The 11,724-nt window shown below is 41.4% G+C and overlaps 2 protein-coding genes across 2 annotated transcripts; both read left to right on the plus strand.

The window, feature by feature from the left end:
* Positions 1–1,700: 1,700 nt before the first annotated feature.
* LOC114716091 (nucleobase-ascorbate transporter 12) lies at positions 1,701–6,290 on the plus strand. The gene is made up of 10 exons (XM_028901029.1): positions 1,701–2,249; positions 2,401–2,498; positions 2,598–2,768; positions 2,964–3,064; positions 3,418–3,553; positions 3,686–3,736; positions 3,846–4,133; positions 4,338–4,572; positions 4,952–5,238; positions 5,681–6,290. The coding sequence occupies exons 1-10, from the start codon at positions 1,751–1,753 to the stop codon at positions 5,900–5,902; spliced, it is 2,088 nt and encodes a 695-aa protein (XP_028756862.1). The 5' UTR covers positions 1,701–1,750; the 3' UTR covers positions 5,903–6,290.
* A 2,147-nt stretch (positions 6,291–8,437) lies between these two features.
* On the plus strand, positions 8,438–10,526 carry LOC114716101 (arogenate dehydratase/prephenate dehydratase 6, chloroplastic-like). The gene has a single exon (XM_028901039.1). The coding sequence runs from the start codon at positions 8,583–8,585 to the stop codon at positions 9,858–9,860; it is 1,278 nt and encodes a 425-aa protein (XP_028756872.1). The 5' UTR covers positions 8,438–8,582; the 3' UTR covers positions 9,861–10,526.
* The last annotated feature ends 1,198 nt before the right edge of the window (positions 10,527–11,724 follow it).

Genomic DNA, 11,724 nt, shown 5'->3' on the forward strand with positions numbered 1-11,724 from the left:
TGGGTTTTCCTGTCCATACATACTGCCATAATTGAATTGAAAAAGTTTTTTGAAGGCTATCAAATCAGTCATTATCGATGCATGCATGGAGCACCGAATCCATCTCATTCATGCAACCACCAAAAATTTAAACTGCCAGCCAAAAAGGCCAATGACCCCCACACAACCCAACTCAACGGCAACAATGAAATAAATTTATAAAGTAATCTAAACTTGCTTTTCAGGTAAAAAAAAAAAAAAAAATCTAAACTTGCTTTAAATAAGGATAGAGCGAGCAAAGATAAATTCAGTCTGTGAGTTTACAGTAAATATAGTTCAGGCAAACTTCCTTTTTGTTGCCAGAGTTTCACCTGTATTTGGCTAAAATGCCAGTAGCGTCTTACACACATTGATACAGAGAGTAAACCTGAGGAATAGATATGAAGAGCAAGAGAAGCTTAGCTTTCATGGTGCGGCGAGTGGATAGTGAAGTTGTCAGTGGTGAGTTGCCACAATGACATTGGATAATATTTTAAGTTTGAACTCGGTGTTAATATGTTTGTGCACATAGGTTTAAATGGTATAAAAAGAGAAGTGAAGAGTGGGGTGTTTAATGAATAAAAAGCGGCAAGTGGCGGGGAATGCAAAGGACGTTTCAACTAAAAATTGCAGCCAAATAATTAGGTTGGTTCGCACTGCGCATGCAGGAGTAGCAGGGAACGCATTCGTTGCGGCGAATCTCTCTCTCCAAAATATCGCAGCAAAAATAGCACCAATATTTGCCATGCACCTTTATTGGCTGACCATTCAATATTGCTCTGCTAATACCATGTGTGTTGTTCATGAGATGGAAAGTGACCCCTTTTCGTTATCCAGTTCCTTAGCCAAAAACGATTTCAACAACTTCGGCAACAACCAACACACATTTATTGAAGAACATATGAAATTAGGACAACTACTCTTATTAATTTTTTTTAACTCTTTGTAAATCTTTTTGAGCCACATTCCCATTAATATAATATTTTACGTAATTTTGTGTTGTTTAAGATAAATATATAAAAAAATTTGAGTCCTAAAATATAAAATATTTTTTTATCTTCCAAATTGACACTTAAAAAGACTTCAATTTTCTCTTGAAATGTAACCGTGTTTCTTAATTTATTAAAAATCCTTAATATCTGATGATGACGAATTGACGATGATTGTTCATAATGTTTTATAACAGCGATAGTGGTTTACATCTACAATTACAATTTTGAAAATTAATTCTTTACATATTTTGCAATAGTAATTTAAATTAAATTTCCTAAACAAACAAGCAAATATTACTATTTTTCAACCCCGCACAATTCTATTCTAAACTCATTGCTCATCCAGCGAAACCTCTAATTTTTTCCGGCATGATTTAAGAGGGTCAATGGGATTACTGTAAATATCTTCAATTAGCGGATACTTTTTTAAACAGGAAATATTCCGCAACCAAGAAAATTGATAGATTGCTGCATATATCAAGGAATTTGATTGAGTAGCAGTTCACTCACTCTCGCACGCGTTTCTGTACTCTTCTCGTTTCATCAGTTCACCATCTCCTTCTCAACTCCAACACGCGATCAATCTTTCTGTACAACTGCATGTGCGCGACGGCATTGCCCACGAGTTCAGTGGAGCTTCATTTCTGTGGCTTTCATGTGCATTTCTGCAAGACTTTACCAGAGTGATCAGATCCGCAGGCATACACAAGCTAAACGCAGCTAGTATATTTTGCTGTTAAATGTCAATATCCGATCCCAGCACCCGTCAGCCTCCCGGTCCGCGGCCGCCGGAGCCCGATACCAGGGCAACACTACCGTCTTCTTGGGCTAAGAGGACCGGGTTTAAGCCCAAGTTCTCCGGCGAGACCAATGCCAGCGATTCTGGTCAGATAACCTTGCAGCCCAAGCCAAGAGAGGCTCCAGCCAACCCGGATCTTGAAGCGGGTCGGGCGAGGTCATCGCTGGCCGGGAAAGGCGAGGCCGGAGGTGAGAAGGTTGAACCGCCGTCAAAGAAGGAACACACGGTGAAGTTCAGGGATCCTGACGAAGCGCCTACGCGCTCGGTTCCCAGTACCAGTGCCGAGGCACCAGTAAAGCCGGTGGACAAGTCGTCGAGGCCGCGGAGTTCGAGAAGGCGCGAGCAAGTGATCGATGTCTTGCCTCAGTCTGTAGAAGAGAATGGGCTAGCGTCAAAGCGGTCCCGAATGAGATATGAGCTCCGGGATTCCCCTGGTCTTGGTAAGACGTGTTTGTCTTTCTTTTTCAGTCGCTAACTGGATAACTAACTCATCACGACTTGAAATTATGATGGAATTATGAGATAATGAGATTATCTCTCCCTAAGGCTGAGAGTTTGAAATATGCCGATACTTTTCCCCCGGTTTTGTAGTTCCCATTGGTCTATACGGTATGCAGCATTACATCTCAATGTTAGGTTCGTTGATTGTCATTCCTCTCGTCATCGCTCCTGCCATGGGGGGCACTCAAGTGAGTGATTGTAAATAACTCTTTTTGTTCTTCATTTCACATCTCGTTTGTAGCCAGTAATTATGTGCATATTGCCGTCTGATGTGTTAGTGGCTATAGGAGGATACTTCTGCGGTGATATCTACAGTGCTCTTCATGTCGGGAGTGAGCACACTTTTGCATACTACTTTTGGGTCCAGGTTGCCCCTTGTACAGGGCCCTTCTTTTGTTTATCTGGCTCCAGCACTGGCAATAATCAACTCCCCGGAGTTCCAGGGATTGAATGAAAATGTAGGTCCTCCGTTCCAATTTGATGCTGTCGATATGATTTTGATTATTGTGGTTCACTCTAACCATATTGTTTTCTCTCGCAACAATTTATATCACAAGTTATATTAGTGCTCTTTCTCACTTTCCATCGCATGCCGTCAATTTTATGATTAACTAACTGAATGCAAGATAACTGACTTCTCTCTTAAATTATAGAAATTCAAGCATATAATGAAAGAACTACAAGGTGCTATTATTATTGGATCAGCTTTTCAGGCTTTACTTGGATATACTGGACTCATGACACTGTTAGCACGGTATGGTTTTTGTAGTTTTATTGCTCATCTGTTTCTTTTAATACTAGTGCCAGCTTCATGTTTTTGCCCAACAGCACTTACAATTGTCGTGACTACAAGAAATAAGGAAAGACATGATTGCAAGGTTTTTAGTTGCGAATGTGCCCTGTAATTGATTAAATGTCAGAAAGGGTTCACACGGGGGCCTGAACTTTTGAACGGGGATTTATGTGGTGGCCCTTCAAAATATCTTTTGGGGAGACCACTTCAATTATCTGCTGAAGAAATTTGTTTATTAGTGTTTTAAGAGGAAATATTGTATCCTAAGAGTTCATTGAAATTGATAACAGCCTCGCTCTGAATTCTCTTTTCAGGTTGATCAATCCTGTGGTTGTGTGCTCAACCATTGCTGCTGTTGGACTTTCGTTTTTCAGCTATGGTTTTCCTGTGCTTGGCAAATGCCTCGAGATTGGTGTAGTACAGATATTAGTAGTTATTGTTTTTTCTCTTGTAAGTGTGGAAATGGAACTTTAACTTTTATCAACGTTCTAATTTCTAGCTTCTTAATTCCTACTCTACGTGAGGCCTTTTCCATTGCACTGCTATAAAATGCTAAAAAACTTGTTTTCTCTGTATCTTCAGCATCTACGCAAGATATCTGTTCTTGGTCACCGTACATTTCTAATATTTGCAGTAAGTTCAATATTATTGCTCTAAATTAGATGCTCTTTAGTAGTTGACTTACCTTGTTTCACAAAATAATTCTTATAAGTTTGACATTTTTATGTCACCTCACTACCAGGTTCCTTTGGGTCTGGCAATCACATGGGCAATTGCTTTCTTGTTGACTGAAGCAGGAGCTTATAGCTACAAAGGCTGTGATATAAACATACCTGCCTCTAATATGGTATCAGACCACTGCAGAAACCATGTCCTGAGGACGCAGTATTGTCGAGTTGATATTTCTCACGCATTGAAATCTTCCCCATGGTTTAGATTTCCTTATCCACTACAATGGGGAACTCCAATCTTCCACTGGAAAGTGGCTGTTGTTATGTGTGTGGTATCCTTAGTCTCATCAGTTGATTCGGTGGGTTCGTTGTCTTTTCCTTTTATGTTTCCTGTGTTTTTATTTTATTCTACCTTGCTTGTGCTATTATTATAAATTATTCAAATTTAATCACTTTTGGTCCCTGAATTGAAGTGATGGACTCTTTGTTGCAGTTTTCTCCATATACTACTATTATTGAATCAATCTATATTGTTTTCATTCTCCTTTGCTTTGACTCTTCAGGTTGGTTCCTATCATGCATCTTCATTGTTGGTAGCATCCAAGCCTCCAACTCCTGGAGTTCTTAGTCGAGGAATTGGTTTGGAGGGACTTTCTAGTTTATTGGCTGGCCTCTGGGGAACTGGAACTGGATTTACCACACTAACAGAAAATGTTCACACAATTGCTGTGACTAAAATGGGAAGCCGCAGGGCAGTTGAATTGGGTGCTTGCTTTCTGATAGTGTTGTCTCTTGTGGGTAAGTGTTTATCTTGTTTCGGTTTTCGCAGTTACCTATTGTGATGTATGACTTTATTTAACATGCTTGCTCACTCTACGCATGTTATAATCTTATCCTTGGATTTGTCCTGTAAATTTTTTTTCCTCCACTGTAAGAATATTGAAATTTCTTCAACTGATCTATGGTACTCTATCCAATTATTTTGAGTAAGAGGTTCTTCTCTTGCGAAATTCAGCAAAACTTATGGTGTTTGCAATGATATTGAGAATGGGTGCCTCGTGAGGACGAGGGAAGCATTTATTTGAATGAAAAATTATTTGAATGACTTTTCCATTCAAATTCACGATTCTGAGCTCGATTAATATCATCGTTTGAACATATTGATGCTATGTAACAGGTAAGGTTGGGGGGTTGATTGCTTCAATTCCTGACGTGATAGTTGCTGCTCTTCTGTGCTTTATGTGCGCAATGCTCGCTGCTCTGGGCTTGTCAAATCTACGTTATAGTGAAGCTGGAAGCTCTCGCAATGTGATTATTATTGGGTTGTCGTTGTTTCTCTCTCTCTCCATACCTGCCTACTTTCAACAGTATGATATAGCTCCAAATTCCAACATGTCCGTGCCAAGTTATTTTCAACCCTATATTGTGGCTTCCCACGGGCCTTTTCATAGCAGATCCGGAGGGGTATGTCTTTGGTGTTATCCTGTAATGTCCTTTGTCTGCAGCGAATTCTTTTTGTTTCGTTCTGATGATGTTAGATAGGATATTGATCTTCCTTTTTTAAAAAAAAAAAAGGGGGGGGGGGAAAGAAAAGTTACCTTGTGATCAAACTTGGTAAAATCTCCATGATCTCGCAGAAGACAGCGGAGACTTAAGTTCTTATTTAATGGTGATATGGGAAGCTTCATTTCTAAAGGTGAATTTCCTTCTACAAGGTAAAACTAAAAGATATAAGTAAGGACGTGGTGAAACAGTGAACTCGTCAATGAATGTAAATGAATTAGCTTTGTTCTTATGATCTTCGTTTTATTTTAGCACTTGAACTGAATACTGGTTGATTAAAAGCGACCGTACTTTAGAGTTCATCAGAAACTGTGAGAAATGAGTTAATATGTTGTTTTGGCAGTTGAACTATGTGGGGAACACGCTTTTATCACAACACATGGTGGTAGCGTTTGTTGTGGCTGTTATTCTGGATAACACAGTACCTGGGAGCAGGCAAGAACGGGGGGTGTACGATTGGACTGAAGCCGAGGCTGCTAGAAGTGAGCCTTCTGTTGCTAAAGACTATGGATTGCCCTTCCGAGTTGGCAAAGTTTTCAGGTGGGTGAAATGGGTTGGGCTCTGAGACGCCATATTTGTTGGCTCATCAAAATCACGTCCTCTTCGAGGGACACCCATTCTCACGACATCTTCATTTCATATCTGTATGGCTTTCTGGAAATTTCTGACGCGGGATGAGATGTCTTGGCAAAATAGGTTTTGTGGTGGAGATATTTTGTGTCCTTTGAGATTCAAGATGGATTAACCATCTGTCACTCGATAGATTAACCATGTATGTAGTTTTCATTCCTTATTCAAAATCTCCCTGCTTCCTTTGTGGCGGGATTTCATTCATCATCCTGGCGGTGTATATATAATATTATATTTTAAAGTTCAATTCTTTTGCTGTTGGATGCAACTTCATCATCTTAGATTTAACTTTCTATCAGTAGGCAGACGAATTTCAGCGTAAATTATATTTGGTAATTTGTATGTTGTTCAAAGCTTGAGATTCAAATGATTTAGTAATCGTGCTCAGAAGTGTGCGTCCAAACTCCATTACAGCTCGCAGCCCCTCGTGCAGCAGATATTTAAATAAAGACGGAAAAAGTCTACTCTTCCGATTCAGATTTTGAAAAAGAACAGAATAAGAGGATGAAAAAAAGGATGGAGTAAAGCTCTTTTGTTTTCAGCCAAAAAGAGTAAAGATCGTTATCTATCTCAAACATACCTTCGAATTTGTGGTGTCCACGGGACCAGAAAAATAAATCAAGCATGTTTATAATATTGTTTTGTTTTTCAAAGCATGAATTTAATGAAATGTGTAACATTATATATATTCAGGCAAAAATATATACATATTAAAACAATAATAAAAAAACAATCTTGTACGGAATTGTATGAAATGTATAATAAGACAAGAAATTATCCATGGTCCTTGTAGGCTGCCAACGTATATAACCTGCGAATGTTGTCATTGTATATGGGTTCTATATTAATGTGATATTAATATTGATTTGATTTCCCATACAATTTGGAGTCTAGAAAATATATTTGATAATTACTTTTATTAATATTATCACGTTTCAGAAGAAAGACTAACAACTAGCTTTTATTGTCAAACAAAAAGTGTTAAGCCTCAATAATGTAATTACTCGACCTTGCAGCTTACACCATTTAATTAGATAAATAATACTAAATACAAGTTTTGGGCTGATGGTAACTTCATAACAAAGAGAGCTTTGTGCCCCGGTATGCACGAATAAGATTAAGAAAATACTTATCTTAATTGGGTTTTAATGATGCTGATAAGAATGTTCGTGATAGTTCGCAACCATCCGGAGAATATAGTATTTGGTAAAGAGGGTTGGGAGACAATGATTCTACGTATGATGACTGCCCCCAATTCCAAATGCTCCGCGTGGCTCCGAATGATTGGTGGAGCATCTTCTATGCTTTTCTTCCCTACCACAATCCATCAGAGGCGCTTCATTTCTTATTCAGTGGAAGTCGCGTTTTCGTTCACACACACACCCCAAAAAGAAAAAAAGAAAAAAAGAAACCGACCCCACAATATTTTGATCTACTCTCTCTCGATCCAAACATAGATCAATTTTATCTCTCTCATAAAGATCATTGAAAATTAGTTACCTCATTAAAATAAGTTTAAAATTCGGGGAAAAAAAATCTATTTCTTCCTAATTAACACCATCAGTGCAAAATTACAAATATCTCCTCTATATACTCATTAGAAAGTATTAAGTCTAGTCTTAAATATAAAATCACACGAAGAATATTGTCAATATAAAACTAGTCATTTTAACGTTGTATGATGGATTTTTCTGAAATAAGAGGCGTCCTTCGAGAACTAGAAAGCTTCTGTCACTCACCTTTTGTTTTATTCATTTGCGAATTCTTAAAATAATCGCCAATTTTTGCATACAGGCTGTGCAAATTACTATTAAATAAAAAGATGATTAAATAATTAATTCAGTTGGGGAATGAACTGGGGGGTTAATTGGTAACCCAGGAAAGGCGAGAGAGTTTGGTATCCAAACAATTGGGTCCATTCCCGTGCCTTGCGTTCAGTTTAGTTGGCACTGAACTTAGACACACGTGTTCATTTGTCACATAGGGGCCCAACTGGCGGCGTACGTGTCCAAACTCAAACGCATCATCTTTGAGAAAATTTTCTGGCGTCAAGATCACCTGACGTCGCCAAAGAGTGCCAAATTTAGGAAATGAAGAAATATGATTAATTGTTTAATCATCTCACTGGCTTAAACATTAAATATATAAAAAAAATTGAGAAACTTTTTAAACATACTCTTAACAAAAATCAATATTACATTAATTACAATAAATCAATGAGGTTCAATAGGGCAGGGAACATAAGGTTAGGTTTTTTGGGTTTGGTTTCGTGTGATATTAATATTAATAAGATTAGTAATTAGTATTCGTAATAATGGGAGTAATTAGTAATATGATGACATGTTTTAACCCAAAAGGAGGGAAAGCTGGGCGGGGTAGGTGTGGGATTGACCAAACCACAAGTGGTGTGAAAGCACGGGGGCCTCTGGGATGCCTGCTCCTCCTCTGCTCGCCTTGGCTTCTTCTCATATCCTCTCCCATTTTATATTTAAAGCCCTCAGCTTCTTCTCTTTCTCTCAGCTTGACGTTCCCTTGTTTCAAGAGAACACCAAGCTTGGCTCCGCTCGCTCCCTTCCTTTCTGCTTCCTCTCCACTTCCCTCCTCATATCTTCGACATGCGCTCTCTCTCCCCCGCCCCTTCCCATTCTCTTCAATTTCCGATCCCCACTCGCCCCCTTCCCTCCCCCGTTGTTGTCAAATGCAGCTACGGCTTCGAATCTCCCGGCTTCTCCCATGGAGTCTCCTCCAACCGCACCGACTGGCAGAGCTCCTGCGCCATTTTGGCCAGCAAGGTTGTCTCTCAGCAACATTCCTCCCCCGACAGTAATAACGGTGCCCCCACCGTCAACGGCCACACTTCCGCCCTCACGGATCTCAGCCTGGTTCCCATCGATAACATACCCGGTTCCGACAATAACAGGCCTCTTCCGCCCAAGCCTCTCACGATTTCGGACCTCTCGCCGGCTCCGATGCACGGCTCACAGCTTCGCGTCGCTTACCAGGGGGTTCCTGGAGCGTATTCTGAAGCCGCCGCCGCCAAGGCCTATGCCAACTGCGAAGCCATTCCTTGCGATCAATTCGAGGTGGCTTTCCAGGCCGTCGAGCTCTGGATCGCCGATCGAGCAGTTCTGCCCGTGGAGAACTCTCTAGGCGGTTCAATCCACAGGAATTACGACCTCCTCCTCCGCCATCGTCTCCACATCGTCGGCGAAGTCCAACTTCCGGTCCATCACTGCCTTCTTGCTCTCCCTGGAGTCCGGAAAGAGTACCTAACCCGCGTGATTTCGCATCCCCAAGCCCTGGCTCAGTGCGAGCACACATTAACCAAGCTCGGCCTCAACGTGGCACGTGAAGCCGTGGACGATACAGCCGGTGCCGCGGAGTTCATCGCCACCAACAACCTCCGCGACACGGCGGCAATCGCGAGCGCGCGTGCCGCGGAGCTGTACGGAATGCAAGTTTTGGCGGACGGGATCCAGGACGATCCGGGGAATGTGACCCGATTTGTTATGCTCGCCCGAGAACCGATTATTCCCCGTACGGACAGGCCGTTCAAGACGAGCATAGTGTTCGCGCACGACAAAGGGACGTCGGTATTGTTCAAGGTGTTGTCGGCGTTCGCATTCAGGAACATTAGCCTGACGAAGATCGAGTCCAGGCCTCACCGGAACCGTCCGATCAGGCTAGTGGATGACGCCAATGTGGGCACTGCGAAGCACTTCGAATACTTGTTCTACGTGGATTTTGAAGCTTCCATGGCCGAGGTGAGGGCCCAGAACGCCTTGGCAGAGGTGCAGGAGTTTACTTCTTTCTTGAGAGTACTGGGCAGCTATCCCATGGACATGACTCCGCTGAGTTCCTCCTGCGGCCGGCAAGATTTGCAAAGCCTCTGATACGATACCGTTTGGAGGAGAAGGAAGACAAACGAAGAAAAAGGGCAATAAAGATCAGTTTCTATTTCGCTGCACTGTATACGTATTTAGAATGATGGCGGTGTTCAGGCAAAAAAAAAAAAATTGGAATGATGGCGTTGTTATAGTTTTATAATTCTGTAATGATATGATGGTTAAATTCGAGGGAAGGAGTTAATTTGCGAAAGCAGAAGCATAGGAAGGCAACCCCCTGCGGTTGGTGGCAGGGGGATGTCCATTGTACAGAGACGATGTGATGTGATTCAAAAGTTTCTGGCGAGCGACGAACGTGGCAGCTACCTACCCCCAGTGCCATGGTGATTTAGTGTGTATACTTGGATTGAATGCCCCGTTAGTTGGTTGTGTGATCTGAGTTTTGAGCCGCCCATAGAGTAGGTGTTCATAACCTTGTGTCCGGCTGAGCGTAGGTTTTTGTTTTTTTATATGTTTCTATTGTATTGTTATCACTGTGGGATATATAGTGATAATCCTAACTCTCAATCGTGTTAAATTCAGGCCAGGCCAGAAAGGGCCAGGATAAAATAAAAACCCCTACTTCATCACCTGACTTGTATACACGTCTTGCGCGCGGTGTCCTCCTTTTTCTGTCTTTCAATATAATAATAACGTAATTCATTTTGGGTTGGACACAATAATTCGCCACTGAGCTCATGGGTCTTGTTACCGATGTCAGACGCTCACGCTCTCACGCACATGTTTGCCCGCGAATCATGTTGGTGTTCTGGGGTTAAGAGTGATTTTATTTTAGTGGAGGCGGCGGGTAAATGTAATAATGGAATAAGACGTGGATCTGGGAGTCGGGTTCGATTACGCGCTCACTATCCTCGTTGCCCCAACACTGCCATCCACTTCTCTTTGTCACCACTTGAAAGCGTCGCTCTGCCTACATGTGAGGCAGACACCCTTTTCTTATTTTTTCTGGTGAACAGGAAGACACTTTTTTTGAGTTCTTCATCGGTGAAAGCTACGCTAACAACAAAACAATATTTTACTACATGTCATATATATACATATATAATTGTGAAACGTCGCCATACAAGGAGTTTGCTGCGTGATTGTATTGGTTTGAAATTGGCCCGGCATACAAAATGAAGTAGAATATAATAATATTCTTAACAAGCATGCATTTCCCGTGAGCACATGGAGTACAAATAAATAGGACAGGGCTTCGACTGCCCGGATAATTTTGGAAGGGCAGACAATGTATTCATCAGCCGGCAGCATCTGCTTCTTTTTTTACCCTTTATTTTTTTGGAAAAAAACAGCCCCACATAATGTTACCGGCCAAGTAAATAAGCGCATCACAGTACTGGTAAAGTAGCAGTGGCGGGCGAGCATAATACAAGCGAGAGAAGAAGAAGAAGAAGAAGGCAATGGGATCATAATTGGTAGCTGCAGAATTGGGTGCATAATTTGGAGACGGAACTAATGCAGTTACAGCCGGTGGGGCCGTGACGACGTGGAGGCACCTCAACTTGCTCTCCCGAAAGCGATCTCTGTATTAATGGGCACGATAATGGAGCTGCAAAAAGGGGAAGGACAAGACTGTGACTGCCTTATTTCTCACCTTTCTTTCTTTTTAGTTTCAGGCTTCCTGCTAACTAAAAGAATTCTGTAATGAAGGATTTTTCAGTAACACCTCTAAGTTAAAGTTCATGACTCTTTTGTATTCCGAAAAAGGAAAACAAAATCGAAGTATATATAACCCTGAATTTGCTGGCAGTGATGGGGAGCGGAAGGAATGCATAACTTGGCTTCAAAATATAGGTAATGGACAAGGAACAAATGGTTACCGACCGCCCACAAGTCTGAGATTCAAGATTGA

Source organism: Neltuma alba, unplaced genomic scaffold (assembly GCF_004799145.2).
Source record: "Neltuma alba isolate B1F8T4 unplaced genomic scaffold, ASM479914v2 tig00011642_pilon, whole genome shotgun sequence".
In the NCBI taxonomy this organism is placed as follows: domain Eukaryota; kingdom Viridiplantae; phylum Streptophyta; class Magnoliopsida; order Fabales; family Fabaceae; genus Neltuma; species Neltuma alba.

Excerpts from the sequence above, each read along its gene's own strand:
- LOC114716091 (XM_028901029.1), top strand. The coding sequence starts at position 1,751 with ATGTCAATATCCGATCCCAGCACCCGTCAGCCTCCCGGTCCGCGGCCG. Across the intron at positions 2,499-2,597 it reads CTGCCATGGGGGGCACTCAA|GAGGATACTTCTGCGGTGAT; the intron begins GTGAGTGATTGT and ends TAGTGGCTATAG. Across the intron at positions 2,769-2,963 it reads TCCAGGGATTGAATGAAAAT|AAATTCAAGCATATAATGAA; the intron begins GTAGGTCCTCCG and ends CTTAAATTATAG.
- LOC114716101 (XM_028901039.1), top strand. The coding sequence starts at position 8,583 with ATGCGCTCTCTCTCCCCCGCCCCTTCCCATTCTCTTCAATTTCCGATC.